This window comes from Xenopus laevis, chromosome 5L (genome assembly GCF_017654675.1).
Source record: "Xenopus laevis strain J_2021 chromosome 5L, Xenopus_laevis_v10.1, whole genome shotgun sequence".
In the NCBI taxonomy this organism is placed as follows: Eukaryota; Metazoa; Chordata; class Amphibia; order Anura; family Pipidae; genus Xenopus; species Xenopus laevis.
Window position 1 is genome coordinate 32,855,828 of NC_054379.1, and position 25,828 is coordinate 32,881,655.

At 40.0% G+C, this 25,828-nt stretch overlaps 2 protein-coding genes across 6 annotated transcripts in view; both read right to left on the reverse strand.

The window, feature by feature from the left end:
• rel.L (v-rel avian reticuloendotheliosis viral oncogene homolog L homeolog) overlaps nt 1-12,937 on the reverse strand; it is a 45,911-nt gene extending 32,974 nt beyond the window's left edge. For 2 of the 3 annotated variants that reach the window (XM_041562653.1, XM_041562651.1), the window contains exon 1: nt 12,217-12,937. In XM_041562653.1, coding sequence (XP_041418587.1) covers nt 12,217-12,229 — 13 coding nt within the window. In that variant the 5' untranslated portion in view covers nt 12,230-12,937. The remainder of the gene's footprint in view (nt 1-12,216) is intronic. The other variant, XM_041562652.1, reaches the window with a different exon arrangement.
• A 7,416-nt stretch (nt 12,938-20,353) lies between these two features.
• Nucleotides 20,354-25,828, reverse strand: part of papolg.L (poly(A) polymerase gamma L homeolog) — a 39,779-nt gene continuing 34,304 nt past the window's right edge. Inside the window, exons 21-22 of one of the 3 annotated variants that reach the window (XM_018262078.2) lie at nt 23,354-23,413; nt 20,354-21,664 (exon numbers count right to left, since the gene is read on the reverse strand). In XM_018262078.2, the coding sequence (XP_018117567.1) occupies nt 21,566-21,664; nt 23,354-23,413 (159 nt within the window). In that variant the 3' untranslated portion in view covers nt 20,354-21,565. 3 annotated transcript variants of the gene reach the window in all.

The following is a 25,828-nucleotide window of genomic DNA, read 5'->3' on the forward strand; positions in this document are numbered from 1 at the left end:
TATATCAAGCTCTCTGATTAGATTTTCCAGAACTAGGAGATAGAACACCAGAGGCTGCCACTATGTTTTTGTTCTAGGGTGCAATGCCACCATGTTTGATCCATTTCCAGAGTATCCTGTGTTGGCTTGGCAGCCATATTTACTGTACCGTAAACTTGCCAAAAGTACTAGTTGCCACCTATCTGGTTGTGACCCGAACATTCCGGTTTTCATAAGGGCTGTCTAGGTCAAAAATGTCTGCCTGGTTTTCCAAATTAGTAAATCTGGACAGGATTCTCCTTGAATAATGCTGTGACCAGCCAATAAACGTTTGCCAAGCCCGCCCCCACAACTTGCCCTGCCCCGCCCCCTGCACAAACTTACGGAAATGTGGCAATCACTCACTGGGGGGAATACAACTTATTGCCCCCCTTGTGCTTTAACTATTAGTTCTCCTTTAAAATTTATGAGGGTAATCGTTCTACACGCATATAGTTCTACAGGCTGCCACACAAACACTATACTAGAAAAACCGCAAAATAAACTGTATGGTTTGAACCATCCATCATTAACCTATACTGTCTCCTAGTAGCAAATACGCAGATTTATTTTGGGGCAAGTCAACCCCAAAATAAAAATTTTGCCCAAGAAAGCAATTTAAAGCAACTTTCCACTATACATTTATTTCAGTGCTTAAAGGAGACATTTTGTGTAAAAAATTAGAGTGTGCCAGTGCATTATACTCATTTAGATATAGAAGAATTGTGCATAAAAAATTAGTGTTTCAGGCTGATTTATTGAATATTTCAGCAAAAACCCTAATAATCCCTCCCTTCCACTTCCTGCTCCCTGAATTCCCAGGCTGTGCAGGGGAGTCGGCAGCTCTAAGCTCACTGTACTGTAGGATATGAACCAATCAGCAGCTAGCAGGACCTGATAGGGAACTGAAGCCTGTGTTTGCTTGTGTGACTGCAGGGCTGCGATTGGCTGTCCCCCCTCCTACTGTGCTTCTGGCAGGCACCATAGGACACGTCCACTCCTCATTTGAAACACAGACAGGGACCAGAGAACATCTATAGGGAGCTCCAATAAAATGACTATTTTTAAAGATAATATTAATTTTTAGCACCATGTAAAAGCAACACCATATATAACTTATAATTGCCTACAAAATTAGGATTTTTTCATTTATCCTATATATCTCCTTTAATTGTAATTTGCTATTGAAAGCAGCATTTGCTTAACACCTGATTGGGTTGACATTCCCTTTAAATATAACTACAAAAACTGATAAAAAAGAACCCATGAGGGAGACAGTGGCCTGAGTGTTGTTGAACGGGAATCAATGGCCCCTTTCTTAGAAATGCAATTTACAATCATTTTACCAATAAAATGCAGCACTGTCAGAGCATTATAAATAAATGAGACAGCGCTCCCCCCCCCACTTTCCTTTTTACTGATAGCAAGACGGTTGCCTTCCCCTCTTACATTGGGCAAGCCCCCTTTTGTAGGGAAGGTCTGACCTTTTAGCTTCATTTAACACATGAGAAGTGCAAGAAGGGCTAGCTATACAGTGCAGTCACACTAAAGCACTGAAACATTCACTATGAAAAACAGGTGAGAAAAGCATGGGATCAAAATTAGTGTAGTTCACACGCATAAAACAAGGAAGTAAAAATGTTTTTCCCCTTTCAACCCCTAATTTGCATATGCAAATTAGGATTCAGATTCAGTTAGGTATTCGGCCGATCTTTTTGCGAAGGATTCGGGGGTTCGGCCGAATCCAAAATAGTGGATTCGGTGCATCCCTACTAACAACAGAACAATGGGAAGGTAACCAGATAGCAGCTCCCTGACACAACAGCTGCCTGGTAGAACAACACTCAATAGTAAAATCCAGGTCCCACTGCGACAAATTCAGTTACATTAAGTAGGAGAAACAACAGCCTGCCAGAAAGCAGTTCCATCCTAAAGTGCTGGCTCTTTCTGAAAGCACATGACCAGGCAAAATGACTTGTGATGGCTGCCTACACACCAATATTACAACTAAAAAAATACACTTGCTGGTTCAGGAATTAAATTTTATATTGTAGAGTGTATTATTTGCAGTATAAACAGTGTAATTTAGAAATAAAAATGAATTAGCAAAATACATTTTTTTGTAAATGATGATGTGACATGCATGGAGAGTCTGGGGCATAACAATGAGTCAGAGGGCTACTACTGGTCACGGGTTTCCAGTTGGACTACCATACTCTGAAATATAATCCATCTTCTTATTTGCTCATGAATCACCTGCCTCTGACTCACCCCAGTGGTGGCAATTACCATGAAACATTGCAGTCTGTGCACTGAAAACAACACACAGCATATATGACACTATGGGTGGGACCCCCTGGGGGATGCTTACAATTTGATGGGGTTTATAAATTTAAAAAAACACTTTTTTGCTCTGTCTTTATTCCTTTTTAATATCAATCCATTAAAAATAAAATAAGTTGAAAAAAAAAGAGGTGCAAAGTTCATAAATACATGTCCCATCCTGTAAATATTTACTGAATAGGGCTTGGGCTGAACATTCGTTTTGCCTATTCTTTTAAACACAAAGGATCTACGTATTTTATTTATCCCCTTGACAAAGGCCTTGGTGCCAAAACGTTGGGGCCATTCTAATTTTTTGGCAGGTGTATCCACTTCTTGTTGCCTTTCTTTACTGTGGAGACAATTGGGTGGTATATTTGTTCTAAATGCACTAATACCTTGTATATTGATGTTTTTCTGAAATTACAATTGCAATTGCCACATAAAGATATACTTTTATGATACCACCTGTGTCTGATAAGTTTTTTGCTTGAGTGTGCATACCTAACATATGGTGTAGTGTATATTCGTTTTCTCAATGTAGTGGTAACCTTAGGTTTATGGCACCTCTAAATTTTTACGCTTATTATATTTTTCTCCAAATTGTGTGCCCTCCATTAATCTATATTATTATAGATAAATAGATTACCAGCACACATACGCCCCCTAGATAATGGACTACTGTTAACAAAATAGACATGATACTGTTTGGCATTGTATACATGTGGGGCAGAATGCTCTATTTATGTAGTCAGTAGTGATGTGTGGGCCAGCCCGATTTGCCAGCCCAATTTGTGGGTGGTGGGTGGGTCTGGGTCAAGCTCTTTTTCCTGCTTCGCTGCTTCCTGCTGGCTTCCGACTTCCAGTTTTATAGCAGCACGCCTGCTCGCCCGTCCCTTTTGTGACATCATCGGTGGGGCGGGTTGACGCGGGTCTATAAAAGGAACCCGTAAGTCGGGTGTGAGCGGTGGCGCGGGTGGTGGGAGGTCGGATATCGGGTGGGTGCAGGTATAACCCGAACCGCACCTCACTAGTAGTCAGGTTTTACAAGGTGCTTTAGTGATAGCTAGGGTGGAACCAAGTCATGGAGGGGTAGAACTGGAAGACAGTTTCAACACTATGGTAAGGGGCATGACAAAATGCTGGAACAGAGAGAGGGGTTGGATCTATGACAAGATATTATATGATTTATCCATGCTGGAAACAGTCACATCTCAGTGCTTTGGGGTTACCAGACTGTAAGTACATGGCTCCCAATACACAAACAGAAGTACCTTGTTCAATGCCCACATGTTGTGCTATGTGTCCTTGGAAGAACCTCTAGTTCCAGTCTGTATGTAACGGCTGCTTTCATTAATTTTATATACTGATTTTTTTTGCAGGCTGAGAGAAGTGGATCCGATCTGTGCCCCATAACCAAAAACTGTGGCATCAAGTCTCATTTTGCTGGCCCGGTCAGTTAGAGAACCAGCCTGGAGGCAACCCTGAGAACAATCCACCAGTGTTTAGGTGCAGTGTACTTTGGATACCTATTTTCTTTTTTATGTCCAGGCTTTATTCTGCAGAAAATATGAAATGCTGCCTAATGCCATAAAGAAACACAAACCATTTACTAAACTGAAAAAATCAATTAAACCATTCAATGAAAAGGGAGGACATGAGAAGAAAACCAAAATTCTCTTCTAAATTGCATTCTGCTGCAAACAGAAAGTCCCAAAGACGTCTATAGCAACAGCACCCCCTGCTGCCAGATTTATTAAGGGTCGAATTGAAAATTCGAATTTTCACATTTTCTTGATAGCCAAAACTGTCAAATTCGACTAAGGAAATTGTTATAATTCGATTCGTTTTTTTTAAAAAAAATCGAATTTGATTACTCTGGCCCTTTAAGAACTCGAATTAGACTATTCGCCACCTAAAACCCTCCAAATTGCTGTTTTAGTCAGTGGGAGATGTCCTGGGATCAATTTGGAGTTCCAACCTTCCTGACATTTGAGTTTTTTTCAGGGAAAAATATGAATCGAGTTTTTGGGTCAATCCTATTCACCCATGTTTAGAAAATTAGATTTTTTAGAAATATTTAGATTGGTCGAATTTCGAGTTCATGGGAATTTATGTGAGTTTTAAAAAACTCCCATGAATTCGAAATTTGACCCCTGATAAATCTGCCCCCAAGTGAACTGTATATTGTGAGTTGATCCCTAACCTCAGTAAGTGACAGCAGCAAAGAGCATGTGCAGTGAATCAGCAGAAAAGAAAATGGGGAGCTACTGGGGCATCTTTGGAGACACATATCTTTACTGATAAAGGGCTGTGGTTGCCTTGGGCTGGTACAAAAGCCCAAAACATAATGTATAACATTTCTAGCTACTTTTTTAGTTAAAGGGGACCCGTCACCCTAAGAAATAATTTCAAATTCTTTTCTATCATGTTAGTTGAGCAAAATAAACTTTACTTACACTGTATTTATTATTTAAATTTTGTTTCCTTCTGTCTTGGAATTATACAATCACAGCAAGCAGGCAGCAGCCATTTTGTGGACACGGTTATTAAGGGAAATTGTGTATCACCCCAAAATCTTGTGTATGCACCAGAATGGGGGACCTGATGTCCATGTGCAGTGCCCTACACAATTATAGAGTCTGAGGAGGGAGGGGGAATGTAAGGAGAGCAGTGACATGTAGGAAGTGCTGAATGGAAAGTGAAAGTAATTGACTGCCCCTCCTCTATGCCACGGGCATAGAGGCAGGGCAGGTAATATTTGATTGACAGTTTAGATATTTAAACACCTTTATAACAGGTATGGATGTTTTAATGAAAACAATTTTTGGGGTTTCATATTTAATTTGCAAAGGACTTTCATTATGCAGCTTTTTATGTGTAGGTGACAGGTCCACTTTAAGCTTTAGTTCTCCTTTAATGAACAACACTCAGCATCAGCAAGGAAGCTTTGTATACAATTCACACAAACTATTTTGGGGGGAATAAAAACTTTGAGGGCTTTCATTCAACTTTTTTTTTTAAATATTTGGGTTTAGGGAATATGCCACAGAATGCTAGTAATCTGTCCCTATGGCTATGTTTATTCAGATTGTTATTCACATTTCATTTATAATAACTTCATCAGTGTGAAACAGGTCACTGCCATTCTAACAGTTTGGGAATTCACAGGAAAGGGTGTATAAAGATGAATAGATGTCTGGAATGCCCACTGAGTCACCCATGGTAGCACTAGAATATATGTAATATATATAATATTATTTACACATGAGTGAAGCTACAGAAATGTCAGTGACAAAGTGCCAAAGGCCAGCTTAGAAGTTACTGCAAGGAGAACAATCACCATGATTTACTCACACAGATAAAGCAGAATTAAATCATAGGCTATACAAGCTCTATGAGAATAAACATTGAACCTGAAGTTTTCTGGATAATGGATCATTTGGATCTTCATAAACCTAGTAGGCTGGTTTTCCTTCCAAAAAGGATTAATTATATCTTAGTTTGGATCAAGTACAAGGTATTGTTTTACTATTATAGAGAAAATGGAAATTGTTTTTAACAATTTGATTATTTGGATAAGATGCTCCCATAGACCCAATTGTATAATAATCCAATTTTTAAAAAAAAATATTTCCTTTTCTCTGTAATAATAAAACAGTCATTTGTACTTGATCCGAACTAAGATATAATCAATCCTTATTGGCACAAAACCAGCCTATTGGGTTTATTTCATGTTTTCATGATTTTTTAGCAGAGTTAGGGTATCTGAGATACATATACAGAGGTATATATATATATATATTTTTTTTTTGAGACAAAGGTCTCAAGGAAGACCACGAAAAGTTAAATTAACAAATAAACGTTCTCTTTTTCACCATATTTTAAGACCTGTGAGTGCCTTGCTTTACATGATATTCTCTCTCTCTCTCTCTCTCTCTCTCTCTCTCTATACATACATATACATTGACTCTACTGTTGATAAATGATATAAACAAGATGTGAATAATAGGATAGAAGGTAGCACACACTCCAATCATTTCCTCTTTACAATCGTGTGATGTCACACTTCAAGGAATACAATCGAGGAAGTTACTAAATAGTCGAGGGGGAAACTCCCCGAGCATCTCATGAGACTAATAAACAAACTGATTAATGATTTATATATATATATATATATATATATATATATATATATATATAGACTTCCAAAAAGATCAGCACTCTCAGGTCTTAAAAATATTAACAATTTATTAATAAAATAACAGAGACTAATGTTTCACCTACCCGAAGGCCTGTTTTCAAAGTGCCACAATCAACTTAGAGCATGTCTTTTGACTACCAAATATATATATTCAGGTCTAACAAATATGAAAGTTATTTCCATGATGATATTTTGCAGCATTTAAAGAGATCGTATACCATTTCAACATGAATTCCACAAAAGAAAACACAACCAAAGGGAGAAAGGAAAAGTTTGTATATTGGTGAAAAGCTAAACATCTGCCTTGCGAGGACCAAACATGGAGGAGATTCGGTTTCCTGGATTAGCTCAAGAACCACAGATTTCTTGTAGTGATTAAAACAAGAGGTAAAAAGCCTGTTCAAGCCCTATTCACTGCACCCACGTTGGAATAGTAAGTGCCCTGTTAAAAAAAACCTTTGTCTTCAAGAGGCAATTATGTTTAGATTTAATACATTTCTATATGCTATATTTTGTTTGTTTTTCAATCATTCCTATTATCTCCAGCTACATGCAAGCAAGAACTTATATATTTTTGTGTTCTGAGCAGAGAGAAAGAGGGAGAGAGTTGTCCATTTTTTATTTTTGGTTAATCGATTTAATTACGATTTGTTTTCCACATACTTGAGGTTAACAAATTGTATTTCCTTACTAGTTGTGCTGGCACTAAGTTAGAGAAACTACTATGTGTCTGCTTAAATTCTGTCATGACGCAATGCATGCATTTTGTGTTCACCTCTGAACCAACATATCCAGTTTTCAGCAGAATGTTTTCCCAACGTTAGGGAAGAGACGAGGCACTCAATGTGAAACACTACAGACGGAGGAACTACAAGTGGATGACACTTTTTCCGTGGAGCAACAACTTGTCTGACGTGTAACATTTGGGTAGGTTCAAGTGCAGCAGATGGATGATGTTGCACCTCTAAGGTACATAAAGGTATGGGATCCGTTATCCGGAAACTCTTAATCCAGAAAGCTCTGAATTACAGAAAGGCTGTCTCTTATAGACTCCATTTTATCCAAATTTTATAAAAATGATTTCTCTATAATAATAAAACAGTATCTTGTACTTGATCCCAACTAAGATATAATTAATCCTTATTGGAAGCAAAACCAGCCTATTGGGGTTATTTCACGTTTATATGATTTTCTAGTAGATTTAAGGTATGAAGATTACAGGTTACAGAAAGATCCATTATCCGGAAAACCCCAGGTGCCAGGCATTCTGGATCTCATACCTGTACAATGATCTCTATGGATATGTCTTTGGCAGCGATTCAACCATTTTATCAAGTACAACAACCATAGTCAGGGGCGTAACTATAGAGGAAGCAGACCCTGCGGCTGCAGGGGGGCCCAGGAGGTATAGGGGCCCCATGGGCCCTAATTCATATAAAATTTCAATAAATATTTGAGAAACAAGTCAACCCCAAAACATTTTGGGGGCCTGAAAAATAATTTGCTGTGGGGCCCAGTAATATCTAGTTACGCCACTGACCATAGTGGATGTTTACATTTTGCTGAATACTTAGCGACTAACGTCTACAGATAATAAAAGCACTACTTTATGGAATATAGCTGCCCTACATATGCTCAGGTATAGCAGTCCTGCCCTATACCTCCAAACATTTTGGAGACAGAAAGAATGACAAAAAGATTTGCCTCATAGAGTGTGGCAAAATTTTGACCACACCCATTGTGTGGCCACACCCCCTTAATTACCATGTTCATTTTACAAAATTTGGCAGGTTTTAAAAGTTTGAAAACATATCTGTGGTTTTTATGTTATAACAGTTTTGCTAATGAATGCGAATTGCCCTATAAGCTGCAAGTCCCAGTTTCTCCAAGAGACCTGCTTATCTTAAATTGTTACAATTAATTCTTTGCTTATCTTAAATTGTTACAATTGCTTCTTTGCTTATTTTAAATTATTACAAAGGTGTCTATGTGCACTTGCCACATATTCTGGGCTCTCTGCCAAAAGCCAATTTAGTTAGAAACTTTGTATCTTTTTCAGGCTGTTCAGTGCAGGAGATCAAACAGAAAGTTTGGACATTTCAGTAACAATCCAGGACTGCGGGTTGAGCTGTCAAAATTGGGACTGTCTCGTGAAAAACGGGACAGTTCGGAGGTATGCTATTCGAAATTCAATTCAAAAAGATCAACCGAAATTAAGCCAAAGTTTTTTTTGGTCGAATAGGTCTGTTTTCGATCGAATAGGTCCGTATTCGGCCAAATTAGAGTCGTACAAATCGAATTAATAGCGCATTCGATCGAATCTAAGTTTTTTCAAAGTCCACCAATTGACTCCAAATAGGTTCTAGGAAGTCCCCCATAGGCTAAAACAGCAATTTGGCAGGTTTTAGATGGTACATGATAAATTTCAATATTCGAATTTTCGAATTTATTTCAAATTCGAATCGAATTTGGACTATTCCCTAGTCAAGGTACACAAAAATAGCTCAAAATTCTAATTTTTTCATTCGAAAATTCACCTCGACCTTTGATAAATCTGCCCCTTATTGTTGTTGCTACTTTTTATTACCCGTTTCTATACAGACCTTCTATTTAAATTCTAGTATCTTATTCAAATCCATGCATGGTTGCTAGGGCAATCTGGACCCTAGCAACCTGATTGCTGAAATTGCAAACTGGAGAGGTTCTGAATAAAAAGCAAAATAACTCAAAACCCACAAATAATAAAAAATGAAAGCCAATTGCAAATTCTCTCAAAATATCACTCTCTGCATCATACTAAAAGTTCATTTAGGTTGATTATATTAAACAGGGTGTACATTTTTGCAATGGGTGCGGCTTCCAAATAGGGATGCACCGAATCCGGGATTCGGCCTTTTTCAGCAGGATTCGGCCGAATCCTTCTCCCCAGCCGAACCCGAATCCTAATTTGCATATTGGGGAGGGAAATTGTGTGACTTTTTTTCAGAAAACAAGGAAGTAAAAAAATTTCCCCTTCCCATTCCTAATTTGCATATGCAAATTAGGGTTCGGATTCGACCAAATCTTTTGTGAAGGACTCAGGGGTTCGGCCGAATACAAAATAGTGGATTCTGTGCATCCCTACTTCCAAACAACTTATATACTCCCCCACTTTGTGTCCCCCTTTTTGTTGGTGGAAAAAAAAAGGAAAATAAATAAACTTCCAAATATTAACAAATTAGTTTTTCTTAATGATTAGCTTTACGCCAAGAGGACACTAACTGCCCATATTTATCTCCAGAACTGCTGGTCATTAGTTGCCTAGTGCTGCGGGTGCTCTCATGCGGTTGATGGATAAACAATGAAAATGTGGGTGGGCTGTTCCCTGTTTTGATGTCACTGAGGGTTCTAAATTCCCCTTCCAAGCTTTGATAATAAATTCATGGTAGACAAATACAGAGCAGGGTTCCCATAACTTTCACTATGTCACTCAGTAATAGAAGGGGTTTATCCCGTAGCAGTTTGTAATTGCACTATAAGGAGCTGGTTCATCAACATGATGTCATATTTTAGCCAGCCTTCTGATTGGATAGCACAACTTTTTTCAGCTTTTAGGGAAGTAATCTGTCTCGCTCTCTCTCTCGCGTCACGCACCGGGGAATCTGAACTTCTTCTTTTTGCGTTTCGAGACTTTATTTGTTTCGGTGAAAAAAAATTACCCTCCCGATTCATGAATGGCTCACAATATTAGGGAATAGCCTTTCCAAATGAGCTGGGGCACAAGCCCATGATTAGAGCTATGTATTTACACTGGACCATCTTGCCACCCTGTACTGACCCACAATTCCCAAAGATTATGAGTGCATGCTGCACCCAGGCAAAGAAATTTAAGGGTAGCCAGAACCCCAAAAAACTCTTTCATTATGTGACAGAGTGCTAGGGTGTAGCTATTCGGCTTGTGACAAAACAAAGTCAGGGCAGGAGTTGCATTTCCTGATTTCTTTTTACTGGACAGGAATGTTTATTTATACCCTAATGTATGCTGTGCAACAGGGCCACTCACCTGCTCTAGATTATACCGCCCAGTGATTTATAGTTTCTGTTGCAATGTCATTCTCAATAAGCTGCTGCATCAGCATATCAGCCTTGTGTAGAGGATAAGGTGTCTCTGCAGTTCCTACAGCCTATATGCTTTGCCCAGTGCATTCCTACAGCCCCTGTGCTTTGCCCAGTGCATTCCTACGGCTCCTATGATTTGCCCAGTGCATTCCTACAGCCCTATGCTTTGCCCAGTGCATTCCTACGGCTCCTATGATTTGCCCAGTGCATTCCTACAGCCCTATGCTTTGCCCAGTGCATTCCTACGGCTCCTATGATTTGCCCAGTGCATTCCTACAGCCTATATGCTTTGCCCAGTGCATTCCTACAGCCCCTATGCTTTGCCCAGTGCATTCCTACAGCCCTATGCTTTGCCCAGTGCATTCCTACGGCTCCTATGATTTGCCCAGTGCATTCCTACAGCCCTATGCTTTACCCAGTGCATTCCTACGGCTCCTATGATTTGCCCAGTGCATTCCTACAGCCTATATGCTTTGCCCAGTGCATTCCTACAGCCCCTATGCTTTGCCCAGTGCATTCCTACAGCCCTATGCTTTGCCCAGTGCATTCCTACGGCTCCTATGATTTGCCCAGTGCATTCCTACAGCCCTATGCTTTGCCCAGTGCATTCCTACGGCTCCTATGATTTACCCAGTGCATTCCTACAGCCTATATGCTTTGCCCAGTGCATTCCTACAGCCCCTATGCTTTGCCCAGTGCATTCCTACGGCTCCTATGATTTGCCCAGTGCATTCCTACAGCCTATATGCTTTGCCCAGTGCATTCCTACAGCCCTATGCTTTGCCCAGTGCATTCCTACGGCTCCTATGATTTGCCCAGTGCATTCCTACAGCCCCTATGCTTTGCCCAGTGCAATCCTACAGCTTCTGTTCTTGTCTCAATGCCTTCCCTATAGTTCCTGTGCCAAGTCCAATTCATCTCTATAGTGTGTAGGCTTGGTCCAGTGGATTCCTACAAGTCTTGAGCTCAGCCCAAAGCATTCCTACATCTCCCCTGTTTGGTGTATGTAGTAATGGCCCAATTAACAGCTCATTTTACACTTCATGTCGGCTCTTTTGTGACTTTCTTCTTTCTGACAGGCTAAATAACTGCCGGCAGCTCTAGTAGGTTGGTGGCAACAATACTAGAGGTAAAAGCCTAGGGATAAACCTGCACATATCTGTGTCAGAACTACAACTGCTGCCATTTCCCTGTAACAATGTAACGCTCAGTTTAGAATTGTGAGTAGAGCCATACACTGCAGCCTGTGTATAGGAACAAGTGTAGAAAATATAATATGAGAATACATACATACATAAGAGAGGGGCTTTGTAGCACTAGAATGAGTCTATAGGACTGCACGGGGGTTTGACAGTCATAATTATGATATCTCGACACCTGCAGCTGTTGTGGTGGAACTACATCTCCCAGAAACCTCATTAGTCATGGCCTGATATAAATATGCAGGTTGGAATATATGTACTGAGGCAGTAATGGAGGAAAAGCAGCTGGAGGGCTGCATTCCTGATAAGTACCTGAATAATATCTACACAAGGTTATGGATTACGTTATAAAGTTCCTTCATGAAATCTTACCATTACCAGCCATGTTGTGCTCAGTGCAGCGGAGTGACAACAGGAACCAGGGACAGTGAAGAGGCCGCGGGTATCACTCGAGTAAATGGCAGGTATCCTTGGGCAGCGGCTCAGGACTCACAGCTGGTACATTTTCAGGAGACGCACTCCACCAAAGATATCCAGGCAAACAGACTATCCACAGTCTCTTCTGAGCTTCAACGTGTCCACTTCAGCCCTCCTGCCGACAAGCTAAACCCCTACACTGACCATATAGCTGGGGTGAGGCACATGAGCTTCTCTTGCTACAGCAAACTTTTATTCCTGCCCCTGTACCACACGCAACTACAGCGATTCCCCTGCGTGAGCCCGATAGTATTATGTAGCTAGCCGCATTAACGCATCTCCACCAATGAGCTTCAACCTTGGCGAGGGGCGGGCCGAACGTGTGGGCGTTTCTGCGGGGTGGCTGTGTCTGTGGAAAGTCCCTTTACCTGACAAGCGGGTGTGACATCAGAATTTTTTAATACATCAGCGACTTACCGTTCGCTTGAACATCTACTCTCGTTTACCAGAGGGTGTGGGGGGTTGTTGAGCCGCTGAGGTGACATTTGAAAGAGTTATTTTGACGTCAAACGAGTGGCCACAGTGAGGTAGCCGCGTAACCACGTGACCGCCCAATGGCCGGGGGGACATTGATGAAATGTTGAATAAAAGTGCAAATACTTCGCGTGTGGCTTCTTTATAACGAACTGTAGTTACCCTTGGCTTACTTGCAGCTGCCACTCCCCTTCCAGGATCACAATCCTTGGTTTTGGCGCCATGAAATAGGGACCCCAGTACCTCAGCCTTGGTCTGCACAAGCACGTGAGGGCACACGCTCATATTCAGGGACAGAGGTCGCCCAGCAACAAATCTCTTCGGGGCGAACTGCCTTCCCGCCGCCTAGAATGTAAATTGCCGGTGGGATGGCACTCGGAGCGCTTCCTTTTCCGAAGTTTCCTCTTGAGGCAACTGTGGGCAACTTCAGAAAACGAAGCGCTCCAAGTGCCAATCCCGCTGACAAATGAGGGGCTGCCGTAAGGGCCTTAGAGCGTAAATACGCCAATGAAACCACACGCACATGATAATATGCATTTTTCAGCCTGTAGTTTTCTTTTCCCAACATGCATTTCTGTTTTTTCTCATTCCCCACAATTCCACTCCGAAGTATTTTAGTAAAGTTTTGCGAAAAAAGCTGAGTGGAAAACAATTTACATGCAGAATATAGCCGTATTGCTTGTCAATACACAACGTAATTACGCCACCAAGCTGCCGTAAATACATATATAAGAAATCCATCTCTAGAGAGTTTGGCCGTCCTGATGACAAAGTGTCAGCAAAGGGTATTTCCAAACCTGCGGATCCCATAGAGTTCAATAATATGGTGTTTCCTTGGCATATTAGCGTTTCTGCTAAAAACTCAAATACTGGCGTCTTGTGGTGGATGTTGGCTCGCAAGAGCCCCGTAGGAATTGATATAGTGTGTATTCCATTATTTTCAATAGGGCTTCATTTTGTGCGTATTTGCGCTCGGCTGTATGTTTGTAGAACTAGAGTTAGTCTATAGGGCTGCAGGGAGGACTGGGATTTTAAAAACGCAATGTAACAACGCCACATGTGACCTTTCCCTAAGATTAGGGGCGCTCCACCAATGAGGCAAGTTGAGCTACTCAGCAAAAATGCCGCTCCTGGTAACTAAGCCGAATTTCCAGTTTTCAACCCGGAAATTAGTCTCTTCTAATGCAGAGAGCGCAATTGCGCTCTCTGCACTAAGTGACATGGACCACCCCTGCCCTCTCCGGCGCTCTAAAGGAGAGTGCCGTGCGGAGGTGGTGGCAAAAGAAGGCCGCCTCAGCTGGCTTAATGGCTAGAATCGCACCTGCCTAAGATGCCATAGACCAGTGATCCCCAACCAGTGGCTTGCGAGCAACATGTTGCTCCCAGTGGTTTCAATGCAAGTGCTTATTTTTGAATTCCAGGCTTGAAGGCAAGTTTTGGTTGCATTAAAAACAGGTGTACTGCCAAACAGAACCTCCCGAAGGCTACCAGCTCACATAGGGGCTACCATAATAAATATTTTTTTTTTTTTACGCTAATATATTCAAATATACTTGAAATTCGAATGGGAGGTTATTTAAGAAAAAAATCGAATGTCTAAAATGAATACTACCGGCTCAAAAACTCAGATTTGACTAAACTCGAACCGAGTTTTTTCTCTGTCAGGAAGGCTATTAACATCTTCAAATGGGTCACTGGACCTCTGCTATTGACTTTTACGTGGACTTGGCAGGTTTTAGGTGGCGAATATTCAAATTCCAATGGTTTCCATGATTTGATAAATTTCATATCAAGTGTGGATTAGTATTCCCAATTTGACTTTGTGAGTTTTGACCAAAAATACAATTCGACTTTACTAATAAATCTGCCCCAGAGTGTAAAGCCTTCTGAAAAAAGAAGGTAATTACATGCCTCATGCCATACACATAGTACTGCATATTTTTAGTATGACGGCAGTGCTATGTGTATAACATAAGGCATGTAACTTTCTGTTTTCAGAAGGCTTTACACTGCATGTTCCACAGGTAGGTGACCGGCTCAAGTCCTGTGCTGAATGAGATAGGAGAGAACCTTTTCTGAAGGCTTTTTTGCCCTTATAACCTTAATGGTTTCTCCATTTGGATGCTCTACCATCTTCAGAGAACCTTTTCTGAAGGCTTTTTTGCCCTTATAACCTTAATGGTTTCTCCATTTGGATGCTCTACCATCTTCAGAAGCTGCATTACAAAGTCTTACTACTGTGAGATCTAAAAAGATTTAAATAGGCTGTTTGCAAGGTTGGAAACATGACTTTGAACGGTTATACGGAACGCATTTTAGGACATCATCAGGAGAACAAACGCTCCTGCATGCGCTCTCGTAAAGAAGAAGTATGCAGACATCTTTTATTCTACTCACTTATCCGAAGAAACTGCAGTCACACCTCCGTGCTGCCCACGTTTGCTGTTGCAATCTCCCCCCTCGTGGCTCATTCCTCAGCCCTCCCTCCTTGGTCCTCAGCCCTCCCTCCTTGGTCCTCAGCCCTCCCTACAAAATCCTGCCTTCCTCAGCTATCAGCCTGGCTTACGAGCGGAGGTCTGAGCACGGAGAGCTGAGGAGGGAGGGCTTTTGTAATTAGGTCCAAGGAGGGAGGTCTGAGGACCGAGGAGGGAGGGCTGAGGAATGAGCCACGAAGGGGGAGATCGCAACAGCAAATGTGGGCAGCACGGAGGTGTGACTGCAGTTTCTTCGAATAAGTGAGTAGAATAAGAGACATGACTGCCCATAATTCCTTGAGTGAGAGTTAAGGCATCTCATCTCTGGGTTTAAAAGCAGTGCTATTTCTGTAGCACGAGACATGGGAATACCTTCTATTTTTAGAATTTTTTTATTAATCTTTATTATAACTTGGACTGGGTAATTTACTAAATGTTTTTTTAAACTTAATACAATTAATAAACAGTTGGATGGAATTTCCCCAGAACACATCAAATAAAAGCCACACCCAACATTTTAGGTGCCAGGTTCCTGACCGCGGAAAACACCAGAATCCTGATCCCTGAACCGGGAGATGCTGGTGTTATCAGATGTTTCAGGCAAGTTCAATAGCGGACCACATTTTGAGTGAACATAATGGGAATGAGAAGTGTATTTCCTTTCAAGGTATAGAACATGTGATATTAGGTAAGAGAAAAGGAGATATAGAGAAATTGTTAAATGAGAGAGGTTGGTGGATGTTCACCCTAGAAACAGCCATCAGGAATGAACAAAGATTAGGAGATCAAATATTATCTGGATACCTAATAAAGACAGTTCAAGAGAGTAAAAAATCTTTCCGATATAAAAAATCTTTTCAATAATCATAATAATGGGGACAAAAAGCAAAAACTAAATAAAAACTAGGAGAGGGATATAAAAAATTTGTAAAAGTATATTAACAAAGGAAAAATTAGGTAGTTTAAGATAAACACATTTCTCTATTATATATTGGAATATTTTAATATACCTAGATAAGTTTTGCTTTTTAAGAAGAATAAGTGTGTATATCTTTAAATGTTTTTGTGATGGCTTGTATGGCGATCTATAAAGTTTGCCACAATTGTAACAAGAAACTATGCTCTGAGGAAGTGACCCTTTGAGGTTACAAACGCGTCAGCAGCTTGTGACCCGTGCCATAATATGTTTTGTTTTTTTTCTAAAGGATGAAAATAAAGATGGAATAATTTTAACAAAAACAAGGTTTGATCCATGGCTGTGAGTATATTGCATATACTCTGCTCAGTAAGGTCTGGATTTAGGCATGTGTTAATGGACCAGTACATTTTTTTTTTTTAAATTGTTTCTTTTTAACGAAAATAAAACACCAAGACAGTTTAAACTTTTAAATCGCAAAGCTTTTATCATCAAGAAATTACTTACAGATTCTCTGCATGCGCTCCTCTTCAGAAACGGCGACTATCCATTGTGCGGCGCTCGATTTCTCCTCCCTGCCTTCTATAGGAGATACCCAGGGAGGAGAAATAGAGCGTCGCACCATGGATCGTCGCCGTTTCTGAAGAGGAGCGCAAGAAGAGAATTGGTAAGTAATTTCTTAATAAAAGCTTTGCGATTTAAAAGTTAACTGTCTTGGTGTTTTATTTTCGTTAAAAAGAAACACTTTGTTACTGGTCCTTTAAGGGATCACAAACTATGATGCCCTGCTCTAAGCTCTGGCTGATAAGAGCAATTCCATGCCGGGAGTGGAAGCCCAGGGAGGGGGAACTGTTCACAGAAAGACTCAGTTGATGTGGAGGTCATACTAAACCGAGTTCCCAACATTTTCTACCCATGAGCCACATTCAAGTGTAAGAATATTTGGGGAGCAGCACAAGCATGAAAAAAAAAAGCTCATGGAGGTGCCAAATAAGTGCTGTGGTTGGCCATTTGGTAGCACTATGTGGACTGAACCTACACAAGACTGTTTGTCAGTACACCTGGTTTTTATTCAACCAAAACTTGCCTCCAAGCCTGGAATTCAAAAATAAGCACCTGCTTTGAGACCACTGGGAGCAACATCCAAGCGGTTGTTACTCACAAGCCACTGGTTGGGGATCACTGCTCTATACCATATACGCAAACATATTTATCCTCACAGAACCAAGACCTGTTGTACCAACTAGGGGATGCACCGAATCCAGGATTCGGCCTTTTCCAGCAGGATTCGGCTGAATACTTGTGTGGTCGAACAAAATCAAGAATTTGCATTTTGTAAATTAGGTGTGGGAAGGGAAATCACGTGACTTTTCGCCTCAAAACAAAGAAGTTAAACATTCTTTATCCACTTTTTCTTTTCCCGTCTCGGGTTTCGGCCGCATCTTTCAAGAAGGATTCGGCTGAATCCCAAATAGTGGATTTGGTGCATCCCTAATACCAACAGTATAAAAAAACAAAAACAGGTGATGGGTTCAATGTAATATTAGCTTTCAAATGAGTCCAAACAGGTCTAGGTTTAGCACTTTCCACTATTTTGGATTCAGCCGAACCCTTCGCAAAAGATTTGGCCAAATACTGAACCAAATTCTAATTTGCATATGCAAATTAGGGGTGGAAAGGGGATAACACGTTTTACTTCCTTGTTTTGTGACAAAGTCACATGATTTCCCTCCCAACCCCTAATTTACATATGCAAATTAGGATTTTGATTTGGTTCAGATGGGCAGAAGGATTCGGCCAAATCCTGCTGAAAAAGGCAGAATCCTGGCCGAATCCCAAACCGGTGCATCCCTAATTCAGGGTATTGCACAAGAAGCCTAATTTTATTGCACAGCTGCATGCAATAGTAGTAAACGATTAGGATTTCACCAAAACCGATTTGCATTGATGTGCTTCATGGCCATTTGTGTATATCATTTTTATAAGACAAGGACAGGAATGTTGCCAGACACATACCACAGCATGCAGGAACTACATACCCCACAATGCATTGCACTGGGATGTTCCTTTCCTTATTGAAATCACGTGTGGAGGGAAGGACAGCTGGCTGCTGATACAAAAACAGTAGTCAGACAGCTCAGCAAAGTAGTCAGAGAGATCAGCAGAAGAGCAGGGGGCTATAGGCTTATGGAACTGTCAGAAACCATTAGAAATCATGAAAAGTCTGCATTTTTTTTATATTGCAAAGTTGCTTGAACTTGTGTTTACTTTCAAAAAGCTTGTTATGTTTTTGTGGAGTTCCCCTTTAAATAAATAAAACCCAACAGGCTGGTTTTGCTTCCAATAAGGATGAATTATATCTTAGTTTGGATCAAGTACAAGCTACTGTTATATTACAGAGAAAGAGGAAATCATTTGGATAAAATTAAGTCTATGGGAGATGGCCATTCCATAATTTGGAGCTTTCTGGATAACGGGTTTCCAGATAACAGATACCATACCATATACACACGGAATAAATTCAGTCTTAAACAAGCATGGGGGATACATGAGGACTTTATTTTTTGTGGTTTGAAAAGGTGGCACTTTACATACAAAAATAGTTTGAATTCATATGGCTTTTTTACAAAAACCTGCAGTCGTACAACAGTAGTAAAATGTTCCGTATAAACTGTATGCTGTGCAAAAACCTAAAAGCTGAATGAGCAGTAATACAATTTTATTAACACTGGGAAAACGGATGCGTCCCTGAGGCAGTTCACAAAGCAAATTCAAAATATATACTTTTCCATTTAGCTGCAAGAGAACTTTGTGAAGCTAAAGCAGAGCAGGCATAAAGGAATTCATTTATGCAATATACACCCCCAACACCCGATTAGAATTTCTACAGATAGGGCTATAGTAGATGGGCATTTTGATCAAAAATCTGAAGTGACCCCCCCCCCCCCCGCAATGCAGAATTGTGATCACTTCCCGCCATCAAATCAGCCCGTCATCTATTTCAGCTGCCGGCAGCTTTTACTTAAATCCTGCCAGTGTATAAATCATCATCGCAGGCAGAAGAGTAAGAATAAAAAAGGATCACTGATGGGTGTGTAGTGACAACTTGTCTGTAAATAACCTTGTGTCAGAGGTAATACAGGTATGGGACTTGTTATGCAGAATGCTCAGGACCTGGGGTTTTCCACATAACTGATCTTGCTGTAATTTGGATCTTCATACCGTAAAGGAATTATTGATTATAAATACTGGGCTCGTTTCTAATATATTTATTTAGACAAAAATGTAATGTATAAAGGCTGGAGTGACTGGATGTCTAACATAATAGCCAGAACACTACTTCCTGCTTTGCGGCTCTCTTGGTTTAAACTGACCGGTTAACCTGGTTACCAGGCAGTAACCAGACTTGAGGGGGTACATGGGTCATATCTGTTGCTTTTGAATCTGAACTGAATGCTGAGGATCAATTGCAAACAGTTATGTCCCATATGACCCTCCTTAGGGTAAAATTACACGGGCATTTTGAATCCAATACCTTTCGTTCCGACTCGAGGAAGCAAAGGCGTCACGTTGGATGCGCCAAATCTAAATTAAGTAATAGGAATATCGGACGTTGTCGCATCGTGCATCAGTCAAGACACGACTGTTTGTTGCAAACGCTGCATGTTGTGTCCTCATCCGACAACGTCAGGCATTCGTTAGATTCGGCGCATCAGATGTGATGCCTGCTCTTCCTCACGTCACATTGGAACAGTATGCATCGGATTCAATGTCACTGACCCTTAAAGTCAACGACTACTTCCTGCTTTGCAGCTCTCTAACTCTGAGTTAGTGTTCTAGCTATTATGTTAGACATCCAGTCACTGCAGCCTTTATACATTGCATTTTTTGGCTAACTAACTATATTAGTAACAATTTTTATTTTGCACAGCCTCTCTATTTACCCAGTTTTTATTTTTACACTGAACTGTTCCTTTAAGTCTACTAGAAAATCATGTAAACAATAAACCCAATAGGCTGGTTTTACCTCCAATGAGGGTTAATTATATCTTAGTTGATCAAGTTCAAGCTACGGTTTTATATTACAGCGAATTTTTAAAAATGTGGGTCATTTGGATAAAATGGAGTCTATGGGAGATGGTCTTTCCATAATTCAGAGCTTTCTGGATAACAGATTTCTGGATCCCATACCTGTAGCAGACAATTCTCATTAAGCAAAAGGCCTTACTGTAAAAATGTTAGAAAGATTGCGGTGCCACTAGTATGCAATTGGTCTTCAGCGGGGTTTAATGGTTATTAGCCAGCAAAAGAAAGTGCTAAAAAAAAAAAAAAAAAAAAAAAAAAAAAGCCCAATGGTTTCTGTAAAAAAATTTCTGTGGGTGCCAGTTTTTAGATAACCTTTGCAAGCAGCAATTCTTGTTTATGGAGCTGGTTACACTTTATAGCATCTCAATAAAAGATACTTTTTGGGAAGTGATTAGAAAACCGTGAAAGGCAACATTAAGGTAAACAAGGATTTCAATTCAGTGGCTAAACTAAAATATGGGGGTAAATCCAAATGCCGAGGGGTATTCTATTGGCCTCCACAGGAGACAGCTCAGAGGAAGTCAATACTGATGGGAGGAAAAAAACATCACTTTCACTCTGAGAAGAGTGTACTGTATTTAAGACCAAACTAGGCTTAGGGTCTATAGTTTAGCTCTTTTAATGGGTTATTTACAATGGCAGAAAATAAATAAATGAACCATTGTGATCACGGCAATATCAGCTGTAACTATAGCAAGCAGGGGATGCAGAAACAAAGACGTTACATACTTTAAACAAAATGTGAGTTACTCAAGGTGTAGGTCCTCGTGCCTCTCACTGAGCCTTTCCAACGGGGAGTTGAGGATTTCCGAACAGCAGAGCAGCTACAGCAAAGCAGTTATTTGTCGGGGGATAAGGTTGGGTTTTTAACCTGCCCAATCGAAATCTAGACGATTTATGCTCAGATATCTGAACTGTTAGAAAGTCTCAAGGACAGACACGAGAACCTGCATTTTTTTTTTAATTTAATATTTATAAAGAGAAAAAAAAAACATTTTTTTGTAAATTTTCAACAATTTTAAACAAGCCTGAAAACGGTGAATGGTACAACAAAATAGACATACAAATATATATTTATCTCCTGATTTTTTTTCTCATTTTTCTTTTTAAATATAGGATACATCGAAAAAAAAAGAACTCTAAAATGCTCTAAAATCTTGTGTACGTGGCAGTTTTACATTTTATGGGTTAAAATAACAAAAAACAACCCATATAAACTACAGCACCAAGTTTGGAGAATAGAACGCTTTGTCTGTACATACATTATTGTGAGGCATCTGAAGCAGTAGAGTAGTTACCGATTTAGCGTTAGCCTGATTGAGTTTTTTATAACACGGATGTTATTGGTTGGTGCAGGAGAAGACGAATCTGGTAGCTCTTTACTGGGAAGCCTCTATAAACAGAAACCATGGAAATTTCAACGGTCAGACTGGTATTTACAATGTTAATAAAAAGGACTGGTTAAAAATTACACACAACTTATTTGAAGGGTCATCTATAAAACTTGCAGCTGAAATCTTGGATCGATTAATAAAGAGGAAGGTTCACAGAATCACAACAGGACAGCGTGGTCTACACTAGTGATGTGTGGGCTGACCCGATACCCATGGGACGGTAGGTTTGGGCCGACCTTGCATGCTCTTTTCCGGGTCATGGGCGGGTACGGGTTGAGCTCTTCTTACGGCTCTCCCTGCCCGCGAACTTCCAAATGCAGGCTTCCGACTTCCGGGTTGAGTTTTTGAAGCACGCCTCTCGCCCCGCCCCTTTTGTGAAGTCATGGGCGGGGCTATAAAAAAAAAAAAAAAAAAAAAAAAAAGACCCGGAAGTCGGGCTCAGACGGTGGGAGGTCGGGTTGCAGGCCGGAAAAAGCCCAACCTGCATATGTTTAGTCTACACATATGGCAGCAATAACTTCAGGGAAAACACATGTATTTTCTACTTTTCTATAATTGAATGTGTGTTTTCCCTTAAATAAATTACAATTAACAATAAAAAAAAAAAACCCCACAATGTACATAAAAAAAAGAAAATTCACCTATTTTTAATGTGTTAAAGGGGTTGTTCACCTTTAAATTAACTTCGTATGATGTAGATGATATTCAGAGACAATTTGCTATTGGTTTTCATTTTTTTTTTATTATTTGTGGAGTTATTTAGCATTTCACTCAGCAGCTCCCAATTTGCAATTTCAACAATCTGGTCGCTAGGGTCCACGTTAACCTAGCAACCATGCTTTGATTTGAATAAAAAACCGGGAATATGAAAGGCCTGGATTGAAATACAAGTAATAAAAAGTACCAGCAACAATACATTTGTAGCCTTAGAGAATATTTGTTTTTCAGATGGAGTTAGAGACCCCTCATTTAAAAGCTGGAAAGAAAAGGACCATTCTAAAACTATAGAAAAAAATGAAGGCCAATTGAAAAGTTGCTTAGAATGAGTCATTCTACAACATACTAAAAGTTAACTTCAAAGTAAACCACCCCCTTAAGGACACGATTAATGCAAATAGTTTAGATGAAATATATTGTGGGGGTACATATATTCAGTGCCTTTTAGGATTTCACACATTTTTTAAGCATTGACCTAATGCACAGAGGCAGTCAATTGTTTATTACAGATATACAACAGTGTACAGGCCCAATTTACATATATACACACACAACCCACGAGATAGCTGCGGTGCAAAGACAGCCGACAAACCTACAAATATGAATTTTATGGCTGCATAAAGATTTCAATCAATTCCTGACTAAAGGAGTGCAAAGACCTAATTACATGTTGCCTAGAATTGCTCTGGCAGATATGGAGACTGCTGGAGGAAAAAAAAACAAGTGCATTTATAAAGCAATGCTTCTCTATGATTAACAGGTTTCGTCTTTAATTTCAATGTCTCAGACGAAGAAAAAAAAAAAAAAAATGTACAACTGTGTGAAGACGTTTTAAATGGCAGATACATAGTTATAAAGATCCTATGAAACAGTTCCTGTTAATTTGGCAAAGAATTCTTTTATCCCCATGAGTTACCTTGTGATGGTTAAAACATTCACCAATATGAATACTCAGACTTTTTGGATAATACCTGTGATCTAGAGCGTTCAATGGTGGGAATAGGCATAGCTCCAGCTGGAACGAGGTTTTCCTAGAAGATAAAAACACATCAGCTGATCATCCTTCATGTGACACTTGCACAACATTAGTGAACTGCCGATTAGACAGAAAAAAAAAAAAAAAATGATATCCCTTCTTTATCAATTATAATGTATTCACAATTAACTGGAGGAACTAAATAAAATGGCTTCTTTAAAAGAAACTGGATGATTACACCAAGTGCCAATATGATATTGCATTTATAGTTTCAAAAGGATACCCAATTAGATAAAAATATATATTTGTATAAAGTGCTAATTAAGTTCATTGACTTCCCCTCTTAATACTTAAAGTGGCTGAATTGATAAAGTGGCTTAATGGCAAGTAAATAAATGATCTTAAGAACTTTGATTGTAGACTAGATTAAATCCTTAATTAATGCTCTCACCATTGCGTACACATTCAGTCTATGAGGGGTTAAATAAGTATCCAATTAATAAATTATTAAGTGAATATATGCAAAATTGAAGATTCCAATTCATCCAGTAAAATTCATGTAATTGCTCAGATTTCATCGATAAGTAGGAAAAGGAAATAATAGAGGGTGGAGAAATCCCGTTGTAACTGTCTAATATTTTGCTATCCTTGGGACCCCACAAAGGTGGAGAAGTCAGGGCTTCTGGGACTGTAGTCTCAAGGCTACCTAATGTAACTTGTATGGAGAGCTAGCTTTGTTTTCTCTACTAAGCGCTCTGGGATTTGTGGTTTTGCAAGAGTTTGGTATGATTGTTAGATAGATTACTGAGCAGGAGAAAAAAAAAAGTTTCCAAAAACATTTCTAAAACCCCCCCCCTTGCTTCAATTAAAAATGGTATAAACCGCAAGTATAAAATACGGTGCGGACGCGCGTTTCGCCAATAGCTTTTTCACAGACAATGTTTATACTCCGGGATGTCAACTATTTATGACCTCTCTAGTCATCGTTATTGCAGAGCCTTCAACAGAACGCAATGACAATTGCGCAACAATTCAAAGAACGTGATGACGTCACCTCAGGACTCGGCTCCACTGCAATCTCATTCCATATAACCCAACATCTTGTGAGAGTTGCAGACTATGGGGCAAATTTACTAAAGGGCTAAGTGACAAACGCTGGCGTAACTTCGCTAGCGAAGGAGATAAGACTCTGGCGCTACTTCGCACTCTTACGCCAGGTGAAGTTTCGCTCTGGCAAAAGATAAGTTACTTTGCAAATTCAGTAAGATGCACATTTTACTGAACGTTCCGCCAGACTTGCCTTCGCCAGCTCAGACCAGGTGAAGTGCAATGGAATGTATAGGGCTTCTTCAATTTTTAGTTGAAAAATTTTCTAAGTCCCAAAAAACGCTGGCGTCTTACTTTTTTCAGGGTGATAGGCTGCAAAAGTCCATAAAATCTTTTTTGGGAACCCGGCTTCCCACCTACATTTCCTAACATATGGCACAAACTATAAACTGGGCTCATGTGTAGGGTAATATAACTACACCTGGCAAAGTGTTGCAATGTGAGCGAAGCCGTCGCTGCCGAATTTTGGAGAATAGTGAATTTTCCCCTTAGTCTAGAACGCTTCTATAATTCAAGTTATGTTCTGTAGCATTGTACTTATTCTGAAAAGGGGCTAATTTTGCTTTACAACATTGTGAACTGTAAATGTTGTAACTGCAAAAATGTCTGCTTGTCAGCAGACGTTATCATGATGTACTTGGTTCTACAATTTGTAGGATATGCTTATCCTGTATTGGGCTTTCAGCACATGCATTTTAATTATCAAATTAGGAAACCTAGGATAACTAATCAGAACAAATGCTATATACTTACTGAAATGGACTGTACTTGTTTATGTGGTGCACCTACATAGAACAGATTGCTAAAATCTGACAAGATATAAGCTGAACGCACACTTCTGCAGTGGCATGAAGCAAAAGCACTACCAAGGCTTTAGTACTGTATAAAACCATGTTTGGTCTATGTTATAGGAGTACAATAAGACTAATAATATAGTTGGTGAATTGGGTGTTTGGAATTCGGCTATGTCTGGCAAAAGAACCCAGAACACGACAGAGTGGATTCTGGCAGGACACTCTAGAACAGGGATCCACAACCTTTTGAACCCATGAACAACATTTAGAAGTAAAAGGAGTTGGGTAGCAAAACGAGCATGAAAAATGTTCTTGGGGTGCCAAATAAGGGCTGTGATTTGCCATTGTAGCCCCTATGTGGATTGTCCACCTACATTGAGGCTCTGTTTGGCAGTGCACCTGTTTTTCATGCAACCAAAACTTATTCAAAAATAAGCACCTGATTTGAGGCCACTGGGAGCAACATCCAAGGGGTTGGAGAGCAACATGTTGCTCACGAACTACTGGTTGGGGATCACTGCTCTAGAGAATGCATCTTCATAGACTGTCTGCCTGGGTGCAGTTGCAGA